Below are 27503 nucleotides of genomic sequence, written 5' to 3'. Positions count from 1 at the left end.
TTCCAGGCGCAGCAGCGAGGTGGCTCAGGGTTTTCACGCACCCGCTAGCCGCTGCGGGTGGCAGGTCTCAAACGGGTGCAGAGAAGCAGGCATGCACAGTCCGCTCGCGCCTGCGGCTGAGGGTTTACGTGTGGGTTGGTGGGACTTGCTGTCCAGCGCGAGCTGTGACTTCTCAGGGACAGGAACACTGGGTTACAGCTCATTTCAAAGGGTAAATGCCACCCTGGGGAAGGCAAGTTCTGTAAGAACCGTGGCCTTTCTGGCAAGCAATGGGTCAGTTTATGGCTAGAATAGACTTGCATATTACAGGCATAAACTACTTCTTTTTTTCTCCAGGATAGGTACCGATGAATCCCTCGGAAACAGCAACTGCCCAGGATAATACCATAACCTATCTAAAATCCAGTACCCTCTTGCTCAGCTGAGAACCATCAAAACACTGTGAGAAGAAACAATTGAGACACTCCACCAGAGGATGTATAACTGTCCCTCAGCAAGGCCGTTCCCCGCCCCCTGCAGTGAGGCAGTGGTAGCCATCAATGTCCTTCCCAAAGGCTGCTGGACTACAGCACTGACCCTCACCTTCAGTGACCCAGGGCAGCTAAATAAGATTCCTGGTCCAATTCACTGACTGATCCGCTCCCAACGCACACACGCTTACTTACATAGCAAGAACCTCAATTACTGTCCTTACAGAGAAGCTTTCCCCTCTTTATCCCTTCTTACATCGTCCCTGGCTAACCAGTCCCATCATCAGCTCACATGTTGCAAGTATTCTGAAGTTCAGCATTTCCCACAATCCTGATTTCTTTCCAGGGACATCTGCATCACTGACTGCAATAAGCTTCTCACCAAGCGGTTCATTTCAAAGCTGCATAAAAAGAAAGTAGAAAATTACTTCAAAGAACTTCAGTGCTACGAGGATGCCTGCTCTACAGCAGGCTCCCTGGAGTGCCTCAGTCTTCTCTGGAAGAAATTTAACAGTGTGGCAGCATCTAGAAGTTTTATGATGTCCATGCTTTTCCCACTTCTCCCCACCATTTGTACACTAATCGCTGAGCCTCTTCTATGCACTTTGACACAGCCTACAAAAATTTTTGCCATGTTAAAGATGATGAACATGTTTTCTTGTCATAGTGTTTCTGACACAATAACAGTCTTTTTCTAAACCAAAATCATTCAGCTTTTTTGTAGTTTTGAAACACAGCTGACTGATCTTATCCTAAAACCTGTAAAAAAATCTAGATACAGGTCATTGGTTCTCATTTCTTTTTGTTGACATCCAAACCTTTCACAGACCAAGGACATGTAATATTACTCTGTGTTAATTTATCTTTTTCATTGTTTCAGCTACAGTCTTTCTTAGATGTGACTGATTTGTAAATATACAAGATGACAAGAATTGCTCTATGATATGATGTTACATGTATCTAATCTGAAGAATAATGAAACACTAAGAATATAATTAGGTACCTTGTAAGCATAAAAAGGATTTCAATTATCAAGCAGATAAGAGTCAACTTTATTTATTTTTAGTCACAAAAGAGGGGTCAAAACAGAAGTATCAGTGCCCTGAGATACAAACAAAAAAATTATTACATTTATTATAAATACTAGATTTGCAATCATTCCAGTAATTGTTATAGACACACAATTCATTTTTTCTTCAGAAAACGGCCATACATTTTAATTTTTCTGTGCTTCTTCCTCCCGTTTCTCCAAGTAACATGTAAGAATTTCGTTTAGCTGCTGCTCACACTGGCTTGCATGTTGCAATCCATTTTCCCATCCTAAAAGCAACATAAACAGGGTAATTATATCTCACTTTACAGCATTTATCATGTAATTAGTCTTTGGTGATGCAAACATCTATTTCCCCAAGCCTGTCAAATGGCTATAATATTTCTACTTTGAAAACTGTTCTTCAGAGTGCAACTGTTAATGAGATGCCTCCTTCGAAGGAGGTCAACCAAGTAGGTAAATAAAATAATTACTCTTCTGGTACCTATTCTTGCAGTAATTCACTACCAGTTGCTTTAGAGACTGAGCACTCCCTTTGTACTATCTGCTAAGATAAGGGCCCACCTGCTCCAAAAAGGGATGTGCCTCTTAATGAGGGAGCCTCCGTGAGTACTGGGGAGTCAGATCCAGCCAGAGTTTATTGAATGTACTTCAAGGAGTTGGACACTATTCCATCTCTCCCTTCTCTACGTCAAAGGAAACCTCCATGGAAGAATTTATGGTTAAATGTAACTAATGCTTTGAGATACAAACTGCCCATTTCAAAGCGGACTAATTCAAGTGCTAATGAAGCTGGAAACTCGTAAGAGAGAGATGCACACAACTTTGGGGCTGTTCAGGCATTGTAAACACTTTCTAGCAAAATTGCAAGGGGCGGAGACTGGCACCATAAGGTGTTTGTTTGTTTGTTTGGGGGGGTGTGTGTGTGTGTTTATTTTTTTTAAGCAGGATTCGCTTTCAAACATAAATACTCCATTACAGTAATCTTCACAGCAAAGATGTAGAAACTGTAAAAAACTGATTTTCAAAAACTCTTATTTCCCTCTGTGGTCCAATAAAACACACATATTCACCAGACCTGTAAACAAAGCAATCAGAAATTACTTTGTAGAGTTAGCTGATCTCCAATAGGATTGTTTTTTTTTTTTTCCTAGCAGCTCAAAATTTATCTTCCAAAACTGGTAAGCCCCTATTGCAAAAAGGTGTTACGCATTTTTCTTTCCTATATTTAAGTACTATCCATTCAGAAATACTGCTGTATAGAAGAATTTTTTTATAACTTGTTTTGCCTGGGTCTACTATGTAAAAGCAAACTGGGCAAGGACTAGAAATGCAGCAGTGGGCTTTAACTCTCCATACGAGTGTGCTCTTTGTGTAGCTAGCTGATGGCATCGAACAAAGAAGTCTCATTACTGATTAACAAATACCCTTGAAGTATAAAACCAGTCTGCAGAAAAAATTGCAAACATGCAGCTTGCACACTTGAAAATGCTTGCATTTTCCTGCAGTATACTATATTTTATATATAATAAATGTACTGGTTTATATAGTATGCATACTATATAGACTATGTAGTATATATACACTGTAAAGTGTATTATGCGTAGTTTAATTAAAGAAGATGAGCTGCAGGGTTTCAAAAATACAGGAAAAGAAAGTACTACCTTTGCAGTGATGAATTACTCTTCCCCACAGTCTGTTCCTACTTAAACAGGCCAGATTTCCAACAATCAACAGGTGCCTCTTTGCTCTCGTCAGTGCAACGTTCATCCTCTTTTCTGAGTCGATGAACCCAATTTGTCTTGTTCTTACACACGACAGAACAATGATCTCCTTCTCAGCTCCTTGGAATGCATCTACAGTGGACACCTGGACAGCTTTAAGTTCAAAAGCCTCAGAGTGTATGTCGCTAAGCAAATTCTGAGTCTGTAGACAAATGAATATGGATGGTGATGAGTTATGCTACTCACAGTCAATAACTCGTCTCGAGTGAACACACTTAAGTTTGAGTCTGCACTAGATGTGAACTAAGAAACTAGCGACTGCAACGACAGTAAAGCCTCAGCTAATCACAGGAAAATACATGCAGTGAACCTGGATTTGACAAAATACTGGTGCATTCAGTGTGGCAACCAGCGCTTTCGCTTACTTATCCCAGCAGCCCACGTCATGCCTTGGATGACTAGGTGAGGTACAGCTGCAGCCTTGCTAAGCAGATGCCTCTGCTACCTGTCCTTGTAACACATACCAGTTTGTAACACCCCCTAATTCATTGATGAAAATTAATTTGCCAGTTTTCCAAGAAGGTGGAATGCATGTGGAAGGAAAACAAATGAAAAGATATATTTTTTTTTAATCATGTTTGGATTAAAAGATTTTGACTAATTTTAAAGGAAAAAACAGATATTTTTTTTTTTTAAGTATCTAGTCTACCTATCCAGCATTTGTTTCTCACTTCTACTTGACTCCTCCTAGTTGAAATGGAGCCTTTGTTTAGAATAAACAAATACACTTAAGAAAACTGTTGTATTGATGTATTGATTTATACAAACCTTACACATCTGTGATTTATAAAGAGTAATCAGACCAATTGCAGATCCTTTTATTCCACTTGCAACTAGAGCCTGGATGAGCTTGACTGCAAAATGAACTTCTGCCATGTTATAAAAGCTGTTGTCTCTTTCAATCTGGAAACAGGGAAGATTATTTTCAACTTAATTAGCTCTAACAAACAGCAGAATGCAAGAAAGAAATAGTATGGAGGAAAAACTACAGCATTGACTTTTTTTATACAAGAAGTGTTTAAAAACTTACTTGCTCTACCCCGTTAACATTATAAAAACATAGTGTTGGAAGCCAATCCAATAAAGGACTTCTATCTTTCTCGGAAACACCATTTATCAGATTTCCTTCGTAGAACAGCTCGTTGGCTATGGCACTAATAGCAGGGTGACATCGGTACTGTGTCCGAAGAAGTATTGTTTTATGTCCCTAAAAAATTATGATATAGAAAGTGTGACTAGAAAAAATAATTACTAAATATTTTACAATGAAAGCTAGGTCAAACAAGAAAGTGGAAAAAATTCCTGCAGTAAGCTGGCTTAACCTTCATACAATCACTTCAACAGAAGCTAGAACAAATACATAGCCTCTGATTCTTCTACCTGAATTGAAAACTGCACAAAAAGATCAGAAGGCAGAATCTGTCACTGTTTTTCAGTCCATTCTTGGTTTACATTTGTTATGCTTAAATTTCCATGCACTGTGAAAATGACATTTACAGAGAAATGCACTAGAATGGAATCTGCTGGTCCTCCGATATCTAAACCAGAACTCTTCCAGTGACTTCAGTGACCTGCAGTTTCACCCTCCATCTTTACTAAAAACATAGTGAGTAGTACATACCATTAAGCAAAGCCGGTCAAAGAGAGTCTGCTCCAATCCCTTTTCATGAACACTCTCAGACCCTTGAATAGTTGGTGGTAATTGCTTAGGGTCTCCAACAAGGACTAGCTTTTCACACTGAAACCTAAATAAGAATGTTAAGGGGGGGGGGGGGGGCGGGGGGGAGAAAAAAAAAGTTCTAAAGATGATGTTCCATTGGGCTCCCTTCTCCATCACCATCTTTCCACAGGTAAAATAACATGGTATCTCAAGGAAGGCACCGAAGAGCAGGCCTCAATTAAAAATTGAGACCTTGGACTTCATGGTCTTAAAAAGATGTGTAAGTTTGGCAGTTATTGGAGGTTGCATCATTGCTAACTGAAAGTTTCTCTGCTGAAACACAAAAGGAAGGCTGTACCTTGCAATAGGAAGGAGAGAAGCAGGTTCGGTTATCTGACTGCACTCATCCAGCATCACTACAGGAAACTTAAGAGCATTCAGACAAGGGAACGGGCAGGCAGCACAGGTCACTCCAACCACTTTTACCTTTGTTATTAGTGAGGGGAAAATGGGTAGACAAAAAGTTAAGATCATTTAATAGTTCATCTCTGTGCAGTACACAACTATAGATACCTTTGACCATAGAATACACCTAAATTAATTTCTAGCAGTTCTACTGCATGCTGTGTAGTAGACTCACTGGATCTCAAAAAATTATATTCTGATTTCCAGTTAAAAGGCACTGTGTATGTATAGAGATCAACCCAGAGTTACCATTTCTTATGCTCAGGGTGTTTACACATTAGAATCACTCACAGATTCATGTATTTTATACCTAGATCTGGTCTGGTACAGAGAGAGCTCAGATCAAACAATTCGTCAAAACTTCTGAGCCCCAGCAGCAAAAGCAGCCACAATGACCACTAGGAAAAAATCACAAGAAACTCAGATTGCTCAGATCTGCTTTGTTACGACTGCTCTACAACAAGCTGGGATTTTTTGAGTTTAGGTCTAAGGAGAAAAGACAAAACTGGAAAGACAGAAATTGAGAAGGTTTTTCTACAGGAAGTCTTAAATCTTAAAAGGTAATAGTTGGATGAAAAGTTACTTAAAATACATTTGAAGTTTTCTTGGCAGTTGATACTCAACTCTAGGACAGGTTTAGCTCAGTCCTTATCTTTTACCTTTATGACAACACAGATTTGTTTCAGGATGACAGCTACAGAGTCGCTGTGCTCAGAATTTTTACTCTCCCCCTCTTGTAAACTAGGATTGGTAATATTAAATCAGATTACAATAAAGTTCAAAAAGGGTTTCTGTCTCCTATTACTAAACAGGAACTGCATGTTCAACTCAGAAGTCATACACAGCTAAGACACTAAGCTATACCTGTAGAGTCAAACCCATCCTAGTCCCAATATTAATTTTATTTTTCAGAACTAGGAGCTTGGCAAGTGTGAGAGGGGATTCCCAGCTTCCGTTTGCTGGGCCCTGTGGATAAGACACAGCGAATCCCCACTTTCCCATCCCGTCACTTTGACTGTACCTGTTGCAGTATAGTTTTATTGGTCCCCAGTTTATGTTGCTCGATACTCTTCCTTACATACATTTTTTCAGTTGGAGTTAAATCTTCTTTCATGAGAGCAAGCAGCTCTTTTAACTGCTCATTATCGTTTCCTGAGCCAGCATGTAAACTTCAGAAAGATTTTGAAACATGCATTACAAGGATTAAAAATAGTAGTGCTTTCAGCACCCAATACAGAAAAATAATCACAATGTATCCACACCAGTACTTTACAACAACGTACTAACCTATTCTGAATCCAGCTGAGACAGACTAGTATAATCCCTGTTTTAAACCAGGTATTAAAAGTTTAATTAAATGAAGTAAAGATAACTTTATCCCATCAGCTCAAACCCTACCATCCCAACCAGAGACATATATGTAATACATGACTTCTCCAAGTACACAGCTGACTTGAGAGTGGAGTAGAACTATGGGAAATTTTTCATTCTTATACCCTTGGTATGCTACCGACACCCAGGAATGGAAACTTTACCTTTATTCATCTTGAACTTAACTTTGTTCTCTCAAATTGTGTTTGAGAGTACTATGTAGATTGCTTACTTTTAGTAAGTAGTTTGTCTGTAGTTAACAGACAAACCCCAGAACACTGTAACAAAGATAACTTGGATAAGTAGTACAGAACTCATGAGTTGTTACCATTAATTCTCTGAACATTAAATTTGTGATTACTTCCTCCTAGTTCTTATCACTACAGCAGTATGTATCTATTTCAAGGCTGTCCGTTTTGCTTTTCCTCCTTGTGTAAACTCCCAAATCTGTAACTGACATTATTTGTTCTCCTCTACTCCTTCCTGTTTAAAAGCATTAGCTCTATTCTGCTACAAGTGACATTCCCAAATCAAGGTAAAAATTTCCACTGTGCGGGGCACTGGGAACTCTGAGATACGCCTATTACAGTCACATTTTCAATGACTTCAAAACAGTAATTTTACAGCATGCATACTATCATGAATCTTAGAATTGCTTCACATCCCTCGAAGAATAAGATTCTTACCTATGGGGAAGAATTGCTTTGGTGATTTTCCTAATACTTCCCACTCTGATAAAATCCTCAAATCCAAGATCAAGTAGACTTTGAAGAAAGAGAGGTGATACACGTTATAGAAATGTAAAAAGAAACTTTGAAAAATTTAAGCTTGGTTCTAAAAAGGCTAACGGACACACCAAAGAATACAAACTTCTGCGATTAACCAGATGAAGTAACTCAGGCCACAATTCAAGTAAATCAAAGTAAATTACCTCATCATGATTAGTCTCAAAAATGCTTAATGCTTTTATGATTCTCCTCTCATAAACAGTCTTCCATTTGTACTTTCCCTTCCCTCCTCTATCATTCCAAACCACGAGTTACTTCATGTTAGCTTCATGCTGAAGCTTCCCAAGTCTGACTCAGTGTCTCCCTCCAGCCCCTCCTTTCCCTGCCCCTACTACTAATACCTAAAGATTCCTGAGCAATACTATTTCTGCCATGATGGATTTTAATAGTAAATCTGATGAGAGTAGAGCCCAATATTAGTCTCTGTAAGGCTAGCTGCATGAATTTACATGTCTTTTAACATGTGTGCTGTGCAGAGGAGCAAGGGTAAAATTAAAGCCCGTGTGGGACACTTTCTAGGGAAAGAACGCAATCCTTTTTAAGTGTTATACCGGAAATATCAACAAAATTATCTTTATCATATAAATGCACTATTGTTTTTGGAACAGTCTGTAAAAATCTCAGTAACCTACCCCTGCAGTATCCTGTCTATGGCAACATTAGTGGAAGAAGCAATCAGAAGTTTCCACTGAGCTGGCCTTGGACCCTTGGTAGCTTCACTACTTTCAAAGAGCTGTACTAAGAACAAAATCACAACAGACAGCAGATAGCTCTTGCCAGCTCCAAAAACACCTGGTATTTTGGAAGAAAAAGACAAAGGTACAAGTGAAATTTTTCTAGAAAGTACAGTTTTAATCAATTGTTGTAACCCAAGTTTATCTTATGAAATAGTATGCTGATTCCTGCCTAAACATTGCCATGTGCTTGCTTCAGCAGCACTAAGTATTCAGGGACAACCAGCTGCCTTACACTTCGCATTTAATGCCTGCAGTGAATTTACAAAAAAATACAGAGGAGGGAAAGCTAAATTCCAAAATTTTCTGGTTGAATACATGCATTACTTGCTAAGGAGTCTCATCAATACATTAAAATAATACAAGTATCTGCATGCACATCCCTCAATACCATGTCTGCGGGTGAATAAGGAATCTGAGAGTATTATTTTGGAACGACTATAATTTAAACTAGATTAATATGCCTGATAACCTAACAAAAGCTCAGGCAATTTAAGTCTAGTGGTAGCTGTACTAAAAGTATCATTACTGTCAACGTGTTTACTTTGACAGGATCTGAAAACTTATGTTTGTATGGTAACTGCTTTTCAATACTGTTTAAAAAAAATAAATCTTTGAACTAAGATGTTACTAGCCTTTTTCTACATGTTGAAAAGGGATAAAACAAAGAGAAAATGAAGTATTAACCAGCAAGGAATAATGCGTAACAGAAAAAAATTTATATGATAATTTAGCAAAGCTGATACGTGACAAAAAGTGGGTTTAATATTAAAAAAATAAGAAGAAGACACTAAGTAACTCTAATATTTTGTATTGATTGTGCTAGGAAAGAACTCCATATTTATGTGAAATTCTGCAAAAGGCAGAATGCAAAATCAAGGATCAAAAGCTCTGGGCTGATAGAATGGATGTTATAACATCATGGCCATTATCAGAGGGGCCTCATCCAAGAAACGAATTTTCAGGAAATGCACAAAGTAGGTGAGGACAGCAGCAGTACAGAAGAGTTTAAAAGTATATTCCATACACAGAAGCAGCTTATTCAAGCTCATCTTTTGCACGGCATTTAAAATAAGTCAGCATTTACCTAGACATAAGAATCTCCCCTTAAGTCTGCCTGGAACTGTGAATGTATGATTAAGGAAAGACGTTTACTATTTCATCACTGATAGAATTCAGGGGTATTCCACTAACACTGGCATTACATATTAACTAGCATTTTTGCAAAGATACAACAACAGCAAATTTCACAATTATTTACTATATACCATGTATAATTGTGATAGGCAAGATCTGGTGTTCTTCCACTGGTTTGAGATTTTCACATGAGGTCATCATCTGAGCTATCCGAATCAGTGATGTAGCTTGATCTGGGTTCAACAAGAACGTTTGGATCATCTTTTTAGCTAGTTCCATTGCCACTTCAGTGCTGACGGGTCCATACGTCATTGTGCGTTTCAGGTTGATGGCAGGTGGAATAAATTTTCTTTTGTTGACTCTATTAGTAGCATTTTCAGAACGAAAATTCCTAAGAAAAATACAACGGTCAAAAGCTGTGGTATAATACTGCATTATGTATAATTTTCCTCTCATGGTTCTGATATTCCTACTTGCCTGACACTGAAATGCTGAGGCTTTATGATTAACAGCTGAAAATTAAAAGTTCCTGCCCCCTGCACCCTGCCATATACCTGGGCTGTATGTTCCTACCCTTTATTACTTCCCTGGGTGAAAGCTGGACCATACAAAACAGGCTTTTGGGGTTTATCGTTCTTGCTGTATGTTAACGCTTTCAATCTGACCGACTTCAACGCCACGATACTGACAGAATTAAGAGTGGTAGAAGAATGTAGTCAGAGGTAGCAGGGATTCACTTAATTACTTTTTTTATACAGTGAATCATAAGCAGTCTTGGAAATATCCCTATATTGCTCTGATTCTCCAAGAACATCTTTTATTTTTAGGTGTTATGTCAAACTACTCTAAAATTTGGGAAGGAAAACCAGTTCCACTGAAGCCCTGTGAAACATATACATTAATACAGATCACTGAGTGACTGTGCTAGCAGCCTAATCGTCATCATAATAGCCAAAATAAATCTGTAGGTTGTAAAATGTGGGCTGCAGGTTAAGTTTTAAGAACGAACCTTACAATCAAGTTAGAGTTAAGCAAGTGATATATTTTCATTTCCACATAAATGAAAACTGCATTGTCAGCAGTTCATGCCTTGTACTTTTTCTGATCTACTTTTTAATAGGACAAACTCAAAAGTATTTCTGTGGGGCTTTCTTCTGTACCTATTGACATACTATATGCTCACAGTATCACTGAAAGAGTAACTTACATCTTTAATAGATATGGCATTAGTGGTAACGTAGATGGATTGAAGTGCTCCTCCATATTCCTTAAAGCTGTAAGCTCACCACTAGCATTACAAACCAGCAAGGCATGAACAATCACTGAAAAGGCCACAGAAAAATAAAATTAGGAAAAAATGAAATCAGCCAAAATTTCAGATCAGCTAGATAAATTAACTACACAATGCCAAAAGAGTAATTAGCCTCCTGTAACAGAAACCAAGTTAACCCTGTTACCATGTCTGACTAAATATAATAGATGAGGAGAGACCTATTAGCCCTTCTTTTAAAGGTGTGTTATTTTGAAGTATTTCTGACTCCGACATTAGGAACCTTCTGGGAAGGAAGCTTAAATAAATAAAAATCCTTACTCATTTTAGAAACACTTGAGATGTTTAAAAAGCTTTGGAATTTAGGAAGTGAATTTTCTATGTATACCATCTGTATCACAATAGCTAAGCAAATGTTTTCTTAAAAAAAGACAAGAACATAAGAACACCTCCAATGGGCCAGACTCAAGTTCCATCTAGCCTGTTTCCCAGCTGTACAGAGGTGGATGCCTAGGGGAGAGTATAAGAACAGAACAAGTATTCAATTATATTTTTCTGAATTCACTCCCAGTTTTCTAAGGTTCCGGGACTCGGGCATTACTTCAGTAACAGGTTTCTGATATGTTTACTAACCCACCTACCTCTATTTTGCTGTTATCACTGCCAACAACCAAACATTACTTAAAGCTTTATTATCATACAGCTTATGGGTTTAGTTTTGCAATCGTTATAGAATTTGTATTTATGAACACAGAGAAAGTTAGGACCAAAATTTATTAAGAAAAAACAAAATTCCTTGAATTCAACAGCATTGACTGAAAAGCTGTGTACTAACTCTTCCAGACTGACTGCTCGAGAGATCCAGTCCTGCAACTAACATTCAGGGAACAAACAAAACCACCTCCAATTGTATTTGAAGTCCATGATTTTGATAGCATGTATGCCCACAAAGAACTTGCATCGTCCTGTATTATTTTTTTCGTAGCTTTTGGTCTTCTGAATGTAATTCAGAACAGGAGTTTAATGTAGGCTCACTGAATTCTGCCTTGCAGGAACTCTCTCCCTAAGGAGTACACAGAAAGCCTAAAAAGACTTAATTTGTTAACTTAAAACACTCAATTCACCTGCCTTTTGTGATCAAAGCACACAATTTTCACATTGCATTAAAAAAAAATGTAAGCAAAGGTATATTGTTACTAGCTTCAGAATGACTACATAAGACATTCTTTATCTCCTTCTTTTACAGCAACAACAAAAGACAAGACAAAGCCAGGACTTCAGCTCAATTCACCAGCAAAAATAAACTTTTGCATCATGTTTGGCAGCAGATTTGTCATTTTTCTGTGGCATCTATAGCAGAGCCACACTGTTTCTCTCTGCACTAACCTTACTGTTTGCAAAGCACTGATGACAAAATATCACAAAATTACCCCCGAATGAACATGTTAAAAACAAAAAGAAGGACAGCTGCAACTTAGTTGGGAACAGCTTCCTAAAGAATAAAAAAATCAGCAGCTCTTTAAAAACCATCAGTGCTAGGTTTAGTAATATTTTCTTTTTAAAATACAATATTGAAAAAACCTAAAACTAGACAAATTTGGTTTTTCTGAATTCTGAAAGACCAAAATTTTAGTCATTCTAGACTATAGCAACAAAGGCACAGAAAGGAAGGTTGGGAAAGCCAAGTCACAGATTTAATAGATGGATTTTTATATAAACATAAATTTTCCATGGTGAGTTGTTTGGGATTTCTGTTTGTTTTTCAAGGACAGTAACAACATATTCGTGCTACCTATGCTATGACAGTCAACTTGCATTCTACAGTGTATTATTTACTACATTATTTATATTATCTTCATTTCTTATCACCCATTTAGAATTTCTTACTAGATACTTTACAGGCTTAATTGCATTAAGTACTGTATTCAAATCACATATTCAACAATACAAGGAAAAGAATACTGTGACTAAAAGCATGTATTAGATTTCAGAAATTCTAATCTCATCCTTCATTGCTGGCCAAATTTTTCCCTCGACAGTTGTTTCCTGCAATTCTGAATCATTTGGTGCAGAACTCACTATTTGATCGCCAGTTTGAGGGACAGTAGCCTTTCAGTGGTAGTAATTCCACTTCATTGTTGGAGGATGGTCCAAAGAAAGCACTACTTGCAATGAAAGTATCAAGAGGATCAAAATTCAAAGTCTTCGAAATAACCCAAATATCATCTGTCAAAAAAATATAGAGTCTCATAAGCTTCCTCTACTGCTGTCTTTCAAAGAAAATCAAGCTGGACAAAATTGCTCAGCATTTACTATGCTGCAAATTAATCCACTGCTAATATGAAAGCAGGGGCTATTGCAAAGCCCTAAAGAAGCCTTAGTTCAGCTCTAAAAGAATGAATAAATAATTTGCAATTCTTCCAGTATTTACTGTCTGATATTGAGGGTAACTGTAAAGTTCTCTCCTGGTGCACTTAGCAGTGTTTGACTTCTGACAAATCTGAAGCATTATCAATTTCGAGAGTATTTTGAACAAATCACTGAAGTATACTACAAATCTAGTTAACCAGACTTGCCAAAGAATAACAAGTACTGAAATAAATGTACATTTTCCCTTCCCTGTCAAGACCAACACATACTGAAGCGTGCAAATGTTCCATTTTATTTGGCATATCTGATGAAGCTAAAGCTTGCTACACTATTCCTATATCTTAAATTGCAGAGCACAGCACGGGAGATTTCTAAGTTAGGAGCAATAATGGTGCATATATCTTTGCCTGTAACAAAAACAATAAAAAAAAAATATCATACACAAGTAAAAGTTTTGCCCATGCAGAGCTTCAGAACTTGAAGTTACAACCCCCTGATGTCTTAGAACATTTCAGTCTGAACATAAACTGTGCACAAACACATTTGTTTCTGCCTGATTTCCTTCGTATAATTTTCAACAGCAAAGTGAACAAACTATGACCATATGGATATGAATTAAAAAATTACTGAAGTGAAACAAACTATTGAGACTATCTGGATCAAATCACTGAATGTCCAACTTTGTGACATTTTGATAGTTTAGAAGAGGTATGCAACAACTACTGAAATACCAATTTTTACATCAAGTTTTCCTTAAATATCGTCTATTTGAATATTGGGCTTTCTCAAAAGTTCATGATTCATCGATTTAATATACTCTAAACCCAAGGATGTAGAATTTACATTTTTCTAAGATAGTTTAACATTTACAATAAAAGACTAATTAATAAGATACTTTGTTGCTCTTCTAAAATGAGAATTGAATTATCAGGGTTGTCAAGAGTTTAAAAATAGGATTCAGTTTTTCTCTTTAGATTACAACATGACATGGACAATTCTGATGCTTAAGGTTTGCTTACCTTTGCTATAGAAAGAATAATGCTCCTTTCTACTTAGTTTGAGGTACAACTTTTTTTTGGAATCACCATCAAATCTATCAGGTGTATTCATAAATTTCTTGAACTTACTACACCGTTGTGCTTGAACTTCAAAGGCTTTCCTGTTAAATTATAATTTTAAGAAGGAGTATGTAAATGATTGGCACATTTTGGATTCATCATCAAAAGAAGAAAGCTCCACAGATTGGACCAAACTATACGGCGCAGATCTTGGTGGCTGTTCATCATCTTACATTACCAAGTTTTAAATGCAGTTATCCTGAATACAAAATACTGCTCTCATATTCAGCCATAATTCAATTGCTTCCCCTACAGTTAAGCCACATAGGATTTTTAACATTAAAATTAGAATCACTAAAAGAACAAATCAAATACTCTTACAAAAGATTAAAAGAGCAGTAATTCAAATGCAACAATTCTAAGGGATTTCATCAAGCAATTGCTCAAGTTGCTGGTAAGCAGTTTTGCTTCTTGCTGAAGAATGCCAACCTGAAATGCCATTGGCGTGAATATTATTCCTTCACTAATCAGGCTTTCACATTTCTACACAGAACTGTGGCCTCTTTAAACATTGTTAGTGAAAGTGTCTGTTAAATGCTACTGAAATCCAGAGCTACTGGACTGTTTATAAATCCTGTAATTCACACAGCATTTGTGGAAAGCACATAGTGTTTCAGAATACCTCACCAAGAGCTGGCATCCCTCATAGAGAGCAATATTTTGACTTCTGAGGTATGTCCCAACACTTTTCATATCATGAAGCACTGCACTAGGTCTGGATTTTATCTGCGAGGGGTTCACATCTTCTATCCACTTGAAAAACAAACACTGCTCAGATTTTGGGGCATCACAGGTATAGAACAAACGACCCTGGGAAAAAGCAAACAAACAAGCAAACAAAAAAAGACCATTAGCACATTAAAACAAACAAGGAGAAACAAAGAAGTAAAGCAACGGACCAATACTCACTGCCACAGAAATAATCAGATAAACACCTGTGTTTTCATTGTGTTTGGCTGCAAAATACAAATGTGTTCCCAGGACTTGCCATCTGAAGACAGCGTGTGTATTCATACCTTACAGAAATCCCATATAACCTAGAAAATTATAAATTCAGGTCTTTCTCTCTACATACATAAAGCTGTTTCTGCATGGAGAAAACTATTACATCAACAATTCTGGACACTAGTGGATACTACAACTGATCTTAAGTGATCTCTGGAACACATCACTTGAACCTGCAATTGTAAATCATACAGAATTACCCTGTAATTGTTTGCACAATGCAGTCTATAACCCAAATGAACACCCAAAACTGTAAACAAATGAGGAATGAACAGCACCTTGTTTTGACCTTCTTTTTTAACCATAACAAGCTTAGCAGGACGCATGTGACTGCAGAGTGGAACGCAGCTTTCTTTGCTCATGCTTTGCCCATCTTTCAGTGATGTGTAAAATGATACATCCACTTTTGAAAGAGCTTTGTGTAATCTTTGTGACAACCCAAATAGCATTATGTTTAATTGCTCTTAACATAGAAAGGAGAATAAAAAAATAATTAGTACAACCTTAAAATGGTCACACAAGCATACAACATTAAATACATTTTCACTTGAACCTTTCAATCCCAAATCTAAATCAAAAATTTAAAGAGCCCCAAAATAAACTATGACTTGCAAAATTCAAATATTGCACATGCAATTAATTTGTTCTAACTGCCCTACTTTCATTCCAATCACATTTAAGTATATCCAAACACTAAATATATGTTAAAAAATGAAAAGCTTAGATAGGAATCTAAAGACCGCTAAACAGTCGCAAGGTTACATAGTTGTACAGAAATGTACTGGTTTGTCTTAGCATTTGGGTATAGACTAAATATATTTCAGCATATATGTCCAAAACCAAATGCACAGAGTTGTTCCAACAGATGATGTTGATGATCTCTCTCCCTCTCATCCTGCTTTGTGAAGCTTCAGTTTAAAAATGACAGCATTTTACATGTCATGGTCTTTAGACATACCTGTCAGAGCAGCTTTAAAAATCTGTTTGTAGTGAACATGAGACTCAAAAACAGTTGGTATGGAAATCTTTCTTTTAGGAAGATCAGCATATTTTACTTTATCCACATTAGGAAAAGACAACTCAGAAATTGTTATGTCCTATAAAGCAGAAAAATAAACCCTTTAAAACTTGCAAAACCCTGAATGAGACAACATTTGATAAACAGCTACTATGCAGATACACCAAAACCTATTCATTTTCCTTCTCTTTTTCTTTTGCTTTTATATACTGTGCTCTCATTAGTAAGTACAACTAAATAGAAAACAATTTGGAGCCTCATTCTGCAACCAGAAGCTTCAACATGAAGATTGTCAATGAAGAATCAGTTTTCTAAAAGCAAAATACAAAATCCCTTCACCACAAATGTTTGCAGATTTTGTTAACTGTAAATACAGGAGCATAATTCAACTGGACTGCCAATAGGAGTAAAATTAAGCATACCAGGAGCTACAGTATAGAGCTCGGACTGCCATTTGGGATGTACCATGAAGTTAAAATCTGCTCCTTGACAAACAGCCTGCATTTACACTAACACAGGTAATACTTTCAAAGGCTTTAGAGTAAATTATATAATTCAAAATCACGTTTTGAGCACTGGACACAGGGAAGGAGCACACAAACCCTGTTTCTAACACTATTTCTGCACAGAAATAAATTAATCAGATGAGACTGTAGCAAAGGTAGTACAAGGCTATGGAAGGAAGAACCAGACTAGAGAGCTTTGGGGAAAGTGTGCCTACCACAAGCTATCCCTGTGCCTGCCATCGAGCTAGTTCTTCCACCTATCAATGCTGCAGGGGGCATCATAACGATAACTCTCTTCATAAGCTTTTTAAAATCCAGTATATACAGTTAATATATATTCTAATTACATATATATACATAATGTGTATACTAGTGTCTATATGAAATACACTATTTGTTTCCACATATTTCACATGAATATTTTACTGTACAGTTTTAAAGAACTAGAAAACACAGCATTCTAAGTTTGTGTCAAAAAAATAAAGAGGAGAAATCTAATATTTGCATTAACTCTCAAACACAATCATTTAACAACTTTTAAAACTACATGTGGTTGGTATGGTGGGTTTTTTTTCCGATTTACTCCATTTGTTTAAGACAGTCTACTGGTCATAATCAGTCGTGCTAATTTTTTAGGTGCTTATTCAATGCCATAACTTACTTTACCACAGTTAAAACAGAAGAAATTTAAAATATTTTAAAATCAGAGATAATTAAAACAATGTCGATTTCACAATTAAGAAAAACAGTTCTTGAAAACACGTTCTGACCAACTATAGATGACAAAACAGCCCAACAGCTGATTTCATCCTCCTGCTATCAACGTTCAGATTAAAAATCTGCATCTGGCACTGTATGCAATACACATTAACAGCTGCTGTTCCGCAGCTAAGACTCTCTTGAGTTACTAGGTATGCAGAAACATTTCATCCAATCATACTGATAGTATCTTGCAGAAAATCAGGTAAAAGCAGTTACTTTGTCCAGAAAAATGTGTTTCTGTCACTTGTAACTGTATTTGCTTGAACAGTTACACACCTGGCCGTATCCTGTTACAGTGTAGCAGCTCAGATGACTTAACACCTTTTGTGTTGCTTCAGCCAAAGGTGTCTGACTTAAGTGCAGAGAAAGTAACTTCCTCTCTGAAATGAAATCTTCCTTGCTGGTATTTGCACAGCATTTATCAAGCATGCTCTTTGCTGTCAGTAGACATGCAGAGCCGGGAGCGCTTTTATTCACGGCACTGCTCTCTCCTGTATCACCCAGCAGCATTCCAAGGACATTCTCAGCACAGATGTCATCAGTCACTTCGCTATCATCACTATTTTGAGCTATCAAGTCACACTGAGCCATGTTTTGATATTTTAGCCACTTGCTTTGTCTATATTGTGAAGTCAAATTAGGGAATACTGATTGTACAAACTCCCTTTGTTCATCTTCCGTATACTCTCCAAACACAGAGGTTTCATAATTTCTGTCCCCAGGGCCAAAAGCACTAATAGGAAATACCGCTGACTCGTTGCATAAATTGACTACTGAAGACTCAAAAGATTGCTGGACCTCCTCACTGTCAGTTGGATAAACTGCATCGGGAACCTTCTCAGTGGCAGGAAGACTGACAAACGGAACTCGAGCTCGTGTTTTAACTGGGCGTTTGAATCTTGAGAGGTTGCATTCCCCTGGATAGCTGGATTTCTCCTGTGCTGTAGGGCAAATACATCTTACAAGCAACTTGTAGAAGTATGGATGGTACATTAAACTTCAGACGTACAAAAAACTAAGACAAGGAAAGAATTCTAAATTCTCTTTTACATCCTGTCTTCTAATTGGCAATGTCTTTGTATCATGCCTGCGCAGCACCACACTAAATTTCCATACCACATGAGCAATTTAAACTGTGATTCTTTCAATATACTTAAATCCCTGTATTCGGAACACATTTCTAAGCACTCTATTTGTATAAAAGAAAACATTTGGTAGAAATTATTTAAATGTTACTGTATTTTAGAGGTCATAAATCTGACATTCTTGGCAGATCAGTGACAGCTGCCAGCTGGAAAACAGCCAGCTTCACATTTGCTCCTTGTTCCAAGATCACCCACAAAACTGTGTTTGACTAAGTTCACTATAGATAAGACAGTCATTGATAGGTGTCAACTGAAAGTGGGCCAGATGACAGCTGAATATGGAAGAAAACTAAAAGCAGGTAAATAACTGAAAACACTAATATAAACTAAAAGTTTAGCTTACAGCCTTCACCCCCACCCCCAAACTAGAAGCTGGTTTTTCTTTGTAAAATTAAAATCGCTCTCTTCCAGGAGAATATAATTGGGGAAGGGGGAGTGGAACATGGAATTCAAGTCTATTTCAGCTGATTTGGAAAACGCTGTTTAAAATTGTGCTTAAAAATGTAACACACCCCTCTATGAAAAACGTGTGACAAGCACAAATCAAACTCCAGTTACCCAGACACACCTCAGCATATTTCAGCAACGAAGCAGCCAGGGCAACTGTCTATTATAGTGCAACTCACTATGCTTCAAAACCCTCAGAGATTTTCCAGAAAAAAATATTGTGAAGTGCAATTATAAACTATAATTTCTTACTGAAAAAAAAACCCCAACCAAATCTCGAAGTTCTGACTCACTTGGCAACATCCTGTGTATCAGAGGCTCTTGCATATCTCCAATAGTTTCCCCACTTCCTGAAGCTGGAGAAAATGTAGAGTCTGGATTAAGCGGGGAAGTCAGTTCCACTGATGATATCACCTACAGATGAAGAATTAACATGTCAAGTGAATGACTGGAAAAAAACCCTTGATTATAGCTCTTTTGTCACTGCATTCTGTCACTGTTTTAAACAACTGAAATGTCTCTCAGAGTTGAGACCAAACAGTTTCAAAAATAAGGAATTGCTACCATGAACACACAGGAAATAAAACCACAAAAAGATCTAGAAGAAACAGTTAGTTCACACCTTGTCAGGTTCCCATGAAGTCCACTGTGTTTGTCTCAAATCAGAATGTGAAATTGAGTCTGACACTGTCCGTGGTAGAACTTCAGAATACATATTCAATGCCAACGCTAGGAAAAATACAGGAAGGACAGGAGTCATGCAGAACATTGTTGTGAGGCCAGTTGCTGTCATTCTACTTTCACTTACGGGACTGATCTATTCTTGACTCTTCAATAACATTAGACTGCTTTTCAAAATTCTCTTCTCTGATATCACCCTCATGAGGACTTCTTGAACCTGGAGACTTGACCAAAAAAGTACATTCAAAAACTTGTGAGAAATTAAACTGTTCATCCTCTATATAAATTTTACCTTTATGTGAATCTTACTCCTAAATATCATCTTATTCCTAAACATCATTCTTCAGTATCTAAATATCATTCTTCAGTATTTCTAGCCCATTCTGGAAATAAAAAAATGAAAAATCTGTTTTCTTCCATTATTTGAAATACTGAAATATAGAAAACTGCATTAGAAAAAAAATATTCTATTTCATGTTACATGCCATGTTTCTTTGTGTCCAGGAGGAACAGAATCATAATCCAGGGAAGGAAATTTTAACCCTTGCTTTGGAACTCTCTAACAATTTTATGCCAAATTTCAAATTCGGATGAGGTGAATATTACACTGTTAACACTAGGAAGCAATCATTATAAAAGCTTTCTGCCACTTTTCTCTAGAAGAAATCTCTCTGTTTACTCTCACACAGTATGGCAATGTACATTTTTCAAAGTGAAAAAAAAAGTTACAAATGCACAGTCCTATGGCGAAGAAAAGTAAAAATAAGTAAAAATAATTGTCTAACTCAAGTTTTAACCACAAAGCACTATGTTCAGTTCTTAGCAATTTTGATATGATTGTGGTATTCTAAAAATGAACTCTCTTTCATACTACATAGACAGGGTACTTTCTTGCACTAATGTTAGTAAAAGTAACTTTGAAAAAATTGTTTTACCTCTCTGAAGTCAGACAAGACATAATTGCTTGAAAACAGGGGTGACAAAAATCTCTCAGCTGCAAACTCTGTATTATCTTGGTACTGCTGCCATCCTAGCTGGGAGCAGGGAGCTCTCAACATTATCTCACTAGCTGCTGATCCTTTTACTTGGTGCCCTTGAAACACAACAGGCTACACAATATGATGGAATTATCATTAACTGAAAATAAGTACTGTTCTGAAACTATCTACAGTCAATGAAGGTGCTTTTCATGCATACAACAAAAAAAATTTGTTGGAAAGTGCAGAAAAGAAAAAAAAACCACACTTTTTTCTTTCTCTTGCACTCCTGCAACTCAGCAGCAATAGTTTTTGCACAAATCTGTGAACAGAAAAATGATGTTCTGATGTAGTATGTTGAGTCTTCTTTTTTGTACTGTAAAATTTGAGTTTAAAACTCTCAGTGGAAAACCTCCCATAGAAAAATGTACTAAAAAGTGATAAGAAGCCCATTATGAGATTGCTTAAATATCTATTAAGCTTTATTGTAACACAATGCAAATAGTAAACCACTGAATTGAAATTTAAGAAACACTATTATTTATATTTCAGTTCCACAGAAATCATACTTTTAGTTGGCAGTCAGATGTCCAAGGCTGTCTTTGGGCTGCTGCTGGTAGAATACATGCCTCTGTTTTCTGTAATAAATTGTCCACACAGTTGGGCTACATACAGAAGTATCAAAAGCTAATTAGTCTAGTAATTCAATAACCATTTAAAATTAAGCTAAAAAATATCTTGTATTTATACAAGGGAAAGCATTTTAAATTACAGCCTTTTTGTTTGAAAGCCAGAACAATCCATAATAGGATAAGAAATTACATTTGCTTTTCACATGGGTCAGGAAAAAGAGAATTAAATCTTCTTTCACTTTGACAGATTGAAAGAAGAAGACTGTTAATAGCACTGGACAAAAATCATCAGATACAAACAGATTTGCCAGCATATTTCAACTCAAGTGCTAAAATTCCTAGAAAGCCTACAGTCAAAAAGATAATGAAAGAAAAAGGAATGGTAAAAGATGATGGGGTAGGGAAGAAGCACCACCACACTATTAATGTGATATTAAACATAACTAAATATTACAATTTGCATTGAGTTTGTCATACATCAGGCCTCCTGAACATTTATTGGCAATAGGGTCCACAAGAGGACATCTTCCGTTTTCTATCAACTTCCTTGTCAATGCCTCTAAGCAATTACTAGCTCAACCTCTATAGTTTCATAAACCATTAATTTTATTCAATAAGCCTGGTAGAAAATGAATTTATCTTGTACAGATAGATATGTAATCAAAAATTGGTTACCATAAGGCCAGAAGAATCAAAGTATGAACCGGAAGATGCCTGTATACTTTCTGAGTAAGGTATTTCCGTAAACTGTTTTATAGCTACAAAAGATGGAAAGGCACAGTAAGTTACAGTTATAGTATTCTTTTTACATGCAAACATCTGAATATTTACTGGGCTTGCAAACCTTACCCATGCAAATAATTGCATAGTTAGGATTTAACTGAACTAAAGCAAGCAAAGACACAGACTTGAAGGCTGCATTGTTGCTTTAAATACTAAAAACTGCATGATGGAACCTTCATAATGCATCACTCCAAAAGTACAATTTTTGAACAGAAATTGCCTAGCAGGAGAGATAAGAGTACAGTCAAACAGATAAAGTCATACAGAATTCACTTCAAAATAGAAGCTGACCTAACCTTTAGCCTTCACAAGGTGTTCAAATATCTCTTTAGAAGTCTCTGCTTCATATAATGTGCTATTATTTTCCTCAATCTTTTGTAAGCTTTCTAATGCTGTGCTATGTTGAGTCAAAGCTCTTAGAAGAGTGATATTGTTTACCAAATCAGGAAGATCTGATGAATTGTCAGCCATTGCCATGCATTTCAGGCAATCCGTTCCTATTCTTTCACCTTTGCAGGCTTCCTGAGAGGCATTTATGCTCTCTAAACTTTCAAAGTCATTTTCATCTATTTCTGTTTCGTGTAGAGATGAATGGCCTTTTCCTAAAGGACAGACAGAACTTCTGGAAATTAAAGCATCTTCCCTATGTGAAACACCAAACACGTCTTGGTGGTCTGCAATATATTGGAATGAGCCATAGCTAGGATCTAAGTTTTGTGACAAAGCCAGCAAAGGACTACCTGGTTTAATGTCATCAGTCTTAGTACCCCAGAAGCGCTCTAAATCAACATCTGGGGATTTCAGGCATCCAAGCTGTATAACATCATCTTCGGTCTTTTTGTCCACTGCAGAAGTTATTCTGCTGGTAGAAATACATGAAATACTTCCAGTTTTCTCAAACGTACTCAGTTTAGGGTGACATTCATTAACATTTACGTCTCCAGGAAAGAGATCAGAGTGCTTGCTTTTTATCTGTGACATGCCATTAACGGTACACACTGCACAGCCATCAAGATCCTTCTTGTTTGTGCCTTCAGTATTTAATTGGCCTTCATTAATTTCTTTTATGTTGCATCCATCATCCAAAAGTTCCACTTCAAATCTGGTCTGGTTTGCAGAGTCTTCTGCAATTGTCCCTGTATCTCCGACATCGCTGTCGCAAAGCTGAGATGGCATAACCCCAGCGCAGGGATTTCCATCATTCTCTCCATCAGATGTTGAACATTTGACTTCTCCATTTTTACTGTGCGTCACTACTTGACAGCAAGAATGAAGCCTCAGTGCAGCATTTTGTGCTACATCATCTTCTGTTAAGCAATCTGGACTTTGTGAAAGCATGCCTCCTTCAGTGAGTTTACTCACATCTCTTTCACACAGGTCTTCATTGTTGGTGTCATTAAAATCAAAAGCCTCCAGTAGACTGAAGTTAACCTCCATCATCTGTTCACCCAGACCACAGTCTTTGCCATGTGTACTTAATTCCTCCTTTACAATTCCAGTTTCAGTCAATGTTAAGTCCTCAGAGAGCTGCAGATCACTAGGCTCTCCTGGATTTTGTCTGGGCTGAAGCTCACTTTGCAACTTCACAGATGAATCCTCCTTAGGACTGCTAGTCACTGAACGTCCTCTGTATCTGGAGTGTTTTTTTTCAGAGGTGATTGGACTTGCTGAACATGAAACGTCACCTGAGGATAGGACAAACTGACTGTCACTCATTCTACTTACAATGGATTCAGGTAGGAAGCAACTATTTGTATTGCAGGGATCTTGTAAGTCGTGACTTAAATTATCTGCCTCTTTGTCATGTCTTGTGACTTCTTTAACACAAGGTTGTTCAGATGAATTTAGAAGCATTTCAGCATTCCATTCCTTTTTATCATTTACAGTTCCCTTCGTAAAAGGCAGGTCCTGAATATTTTGCATGAGTCTTTTGGCACTGTTGCCTGAAAAACCATGCAGGATTGTGCTCTTATGTAAGCTACCTGTGTTTCCTGATGCCTGAAACCTAGAAAGGCATTCTGTGACTGCGGGTGTTTGCTCTCTGCATCCTTGCGTTGGTTTAGACTTCAAAAGAGCAATTATCTGTGCTGTGCTCCTTATGTTGCCTGATGCTGCCCTGTGACCAGCTGTCTGACTACTAGATTTGGTGTCCCCAGTAATTTGAGAAGGTTCTGGCTTCACAATGGACTGATCAGAGTTTTGCTTCTCTGCCTTCTCACATCTGTCAAGAAATGGAGCAGAAAGCAGTGAGGAGACAGACATGTGCTCTGTATCGTTACCCATACACACATCTTCATGAAAGTCTGCAAACATATTTGTTTCTGTATCCTTCTTAGAAACTGTAGAAAATAATGGAGAGGTAACATAAAACTTGGATGACAAAGTACCCTGACACTGCTTAGATAAAGGTAACGTCATTGATTTTAATCCGTCTTCCATTGCTAGTATTTTCTTTCCAACTTGGCGTGGCCCTTGGAAACCCTAGGAGAGAAACTTTAAATTAATTTATTTGGAAATCAACTTCACATTTTCACATAATCAACACATAATCAAATGTTGACAATAGGGCACACTTCATAAAATATATTCTAGTCATGTAGCACATGACTGTTCCACAGATGGATAGAAATAATCTCACGCCTTTGTGATTTTCAGTGCAACCTCTGCAACAGCAGTCCTGCTAAATCAAACAGACTTAGTAAACTTCAAGAAAAATAGCTACTGGTAACACGTTCCGGCTTACAGTTCCAAAAATACAGGAAGACTATTTATATATTTACCATTCATTAAAAGATGTGCCCCTTGTCTTTTAAAATGCATGTTAATATCAGATATAACTTTGGAAACAAAGACTTACTGTAAACTTCCTTTTCAAGCCAACAGACAGATGTCGTGGAGGCAGAACACCAGGTTTTACACCATTTCTATCCACTGCTGGAGCTTCTGCTTTCCTTGGCTGATCTTCAAAAGATTTTTCATTCAATTTTACTGCTTCCACTGTGATCAAATATCGTTCACCTTCTAAATTATCTCCAGCATTCACCTAGAAAAGAGAAAGCCGCAGTGTGTATGTGAGTGTTACATAAGAAAAAATAACAATCAAATACACAGTCTTCTAAATACTTACATATAAAAAATTCAGAAATGTATACCCAGTATATCACAGCTGCCATATAAATAATCAGATTAAAAGATACAAAATACTAGAAAGCATTAGCACTTAGTTTCAAGTTATACTTATTTAATATATCACGGTAACACACTGCTTTTACCCAATAGGAATAAAATTCCATAAAACCTCTACACGGGTTCTGGAAAAAGGCCTATCAATAAATAGCAAAAAATAAATTTTTGTTTTCCATTATTTGCATTGCAGCAGACTTTCATATACACAATAAGAAAAAGTATTACCTTAGCTACCAAATGAGTTTGAAACGCTTCTTGAAACACAAACCACAATCACGCATAAAAACAAAACTCCAAACAAAACGTACCTGAGATTTCACAAAAATACTCTCCAAACATTGTCCTTTATCATCAAACAAGATAGCCTGCAATGAAAAAATATAACTTTAAATAACTAATTTTATTTTGCAGATCTACTAGACTGCCACTGACAGTCCAGCAGTGGCAGATAATATTGAATCAAACAGTATTAAATCCAGGTTGTTCACCTTATTTCTGCCAGTTGTAATCCTCAGAATTCCATCTTGCCACGTTTTTGATTTTTTCATTTTTTGGTGAGTATATAACACCTGTTTTAAATGTGTAAAATGTTGAAATAATAGTAAGAAAGACAATGTTTAAATAATACAGCAGCTACAGCATCTTTTAGTTTATTTCTACTTAATCGTACACAGCATTAAGACTCACAGTAAATTCTTGAGAAGCCATTGCTTTGGCAAAACAGTCATCCAACAGCTTATTTCACAAATATTCACATCTTCATACAGCCTGAGAGACAGGGAAACATTCAGGAACCACCACAGTTGTGAAGAAAATTTGAAGAAAAAAAAATAGATGTCCATTCACTGTTGGGTTTTTGTCTCCTCAAAAGAAGAGTGCTAGATGCAAGACAATGTCAAAACAATGGGGTATAGCTGATGTGGGCATTTTAAAGAGAAACCTTGAAAATAAGCTAAGAGAAAGACTACTGGTAAAAAATTACATATTCTCTGTCAGGGGAATTAGTTTATTTAAATGAACAGCTGGCAACGCTCAAACTCCAGTGATCACATTGGTATTCAGAATTAACAAATTATCCTACATGTTTACTTGCAGCAAAAAAAAATACCACAGAAGCTACTAACAGAATATTTTTGTCACAAGCTTATTGACTCTGGACCTAATCATGCATGCTTAATTCATCTTAAAGATAACTGACTCTCAAACCTAGTTACCCATGAAATCAAGCCTCTTCCATTATTTAAAGTTGGATCACAAGAACCTTTAATATAACCTTTGGCAATGAAACTGGGAACAAATCATTATGAAAACAACACATCTCCAGAAGCTGTGACTTACTGCTGTACATACAGTCTTATAATATTTGATCAGTACTGTGATTTGTATTTGCACTTGGAGATCTGCGCTTGCGGCCTCAGTTCAATCCATTAACAGCACTGCAATGGAAAGTATCGCGGGGAGACAAGGTAAGACTGTGCACTACTCTTAAGACAGTGAATTAGTAAAAAACAGTTTATATTAAGAAAGGAGAGAGATTCACACCGTTTCTTACGGCTGCCACCTTCTTGGCAGTTCCCGGGTGTTTAGCAAGGTGCAAACCCTTGGAAAAAGACACCCTTAAAGGTCACAGAATTGCTCCTTTAGCTATTAGAAGCAGCTGGAAGAATGCGAACGCTTACTTTAACTGAAAACGGAATGCCATGGGAACGGGGATGAACAAGAGCGCCGCTAGCACATTCATACGGATGTGCAAAACCCGCTTTCTCCACATAGCCGAGGCAGGCCCGGTAAGCCGTTTTCAGCCCACCAGCCATAAGCTTTTCCTTCAGCACGGCGGTGTTTGACGCAGGGCCGCACCCCCATAAGTTTCGCTGACCTGGAGCGAGCCCAGCCGCAGAAGCTCGCCCCTCCCGGCGTGGACACCCACCGCCGTTAGCAACCCCCCAATCCCGGGGATCGTCTCTTGCGTTGAAGGGACCCAACAGACAGCCGAGTCTTACTCACCTACCCGGGGCAGAGGCGCAGGACAATGGCGGCCGCCGCGTCCCCTTCCTCCTTTCGAAACTTCCCGCCTCAGCGCGCGTGACGTCACAGCGCCGCGACGCTCGCAGGCCACGGCGCGCCCTGTGCCGCGCTGCGCATG

The 27503-nt window shown here is 37.4% G+C and overlaps 1 protein-coding gene across 18 annotated transcripts; it reads right to left on the bottom strand.

Annotated features, from left to right (window-relative positions):
• Window positions 1–1492: 1492 nt before the first annotated feature.
• On the bottom strand, window positions 1493–27493 carry ZGRF1 (zinc finger GRF-type containing 1). 18 transcript variants are annotated; one of them, XM_055714960.1, is made up of 30 exons: window positions 27365–27490; window positions 26699–26796; window positions 26048–26238; window positions 25849–25929; window positions 25669–25725; window positions 25032–25217; window positions 22915–24655; window positions 22471–22776; window positions 22067–22149; window positions 20718–20891; window positions 19910–20006; window positions 19724–19830; window positions 19395–19515; window positions 17786–18450; window positions 16182–16320; window positions 15502–15686; window positions 14841–15028; window positions 14120–14259; window positions 12810–12956; window positions 10668–10782; window positions 9592–9851; window positions 8222–8381; window positions 7488–7565; window positions 6452–6599; window positions 5324–5451; window positions 4927–5050; window positions 4336–4512; window positions 4074–4208; window positions 3186–3447; window positions 1493–1790 (listed from the first exon to the last, which is right to left on the bottom strand). In XM_055714960.1, exons 3-30 carry the CDS (start codon window positions 26066–26068, stop codon window positions 1687–1689), a joined length of 6129 nt encoding a protein of 2042 aa, XP_055570935.1. In that variant the 5' UTR covers window positions 26069–26238; window positions 26699–26796; window positions 27365–27490; the 3' UTR covers window positions 1493–1686. The 18 variants fall into 18 exon arrangements, with proteins under 18 accessions (XP_055570935.1, XP_055570841.1, XP_055570884.1 ...); XM_055714866.1 differs by lacking the exon at window positions 20718–20891 and adding an exon at window positions 21329–21424 and having other exon boundaries at window positions 22471–24655; XM_055714909.1 differs by lacking the exon at window positions 20718–20891 and adding an exon at window positions 21329–21397 and having other exon boundaries at window positions 22471–24655.
• Window positions 27494–27503: the final 10 nt, after the last annotated feature.

This window comes from Falco cherrug, chromosome 1, assembly GCF_023634085.1.
Source record: "Falco cherrug isolate bFalChe1 chromosome 1, bFalChe1.pri, whole genome shotgun sequence".
Lineage (NCBI taxonomy): Eukaryota > Metazoa > Chordata > Aves > Falconiformes > Falconidae > Falco > Falco cherrug.
The sequence above is the reverse complement of the archived record's forward strand: the minus strand, read 5'-3'. Positions and strand labels throughout refer to the sequence as shown.

Bases quoted from the DNA above. Each gene is read 5' to 3' on its own strand.
- ZGRF1 (XM_055714458.1), bottom strand. From the start codon at position 26,068: ATGGCTTCTCAAGAATTTACT. The intron at 24,656-25,031 runs GTAAGTCTTTGT...TTTCTCTCCTAG, and splicing joins GCTTGAAAAGGAAGTTTACA to GGTTTCCAAGGGCCACGCCA. The intron at 16,321-17,785 runs GTGTGTAACTGT...TCTGCTTTATAG, and splicing joins CTGTAACAGGATACGGCCAG to GACATAACAATTTCTGAGTT.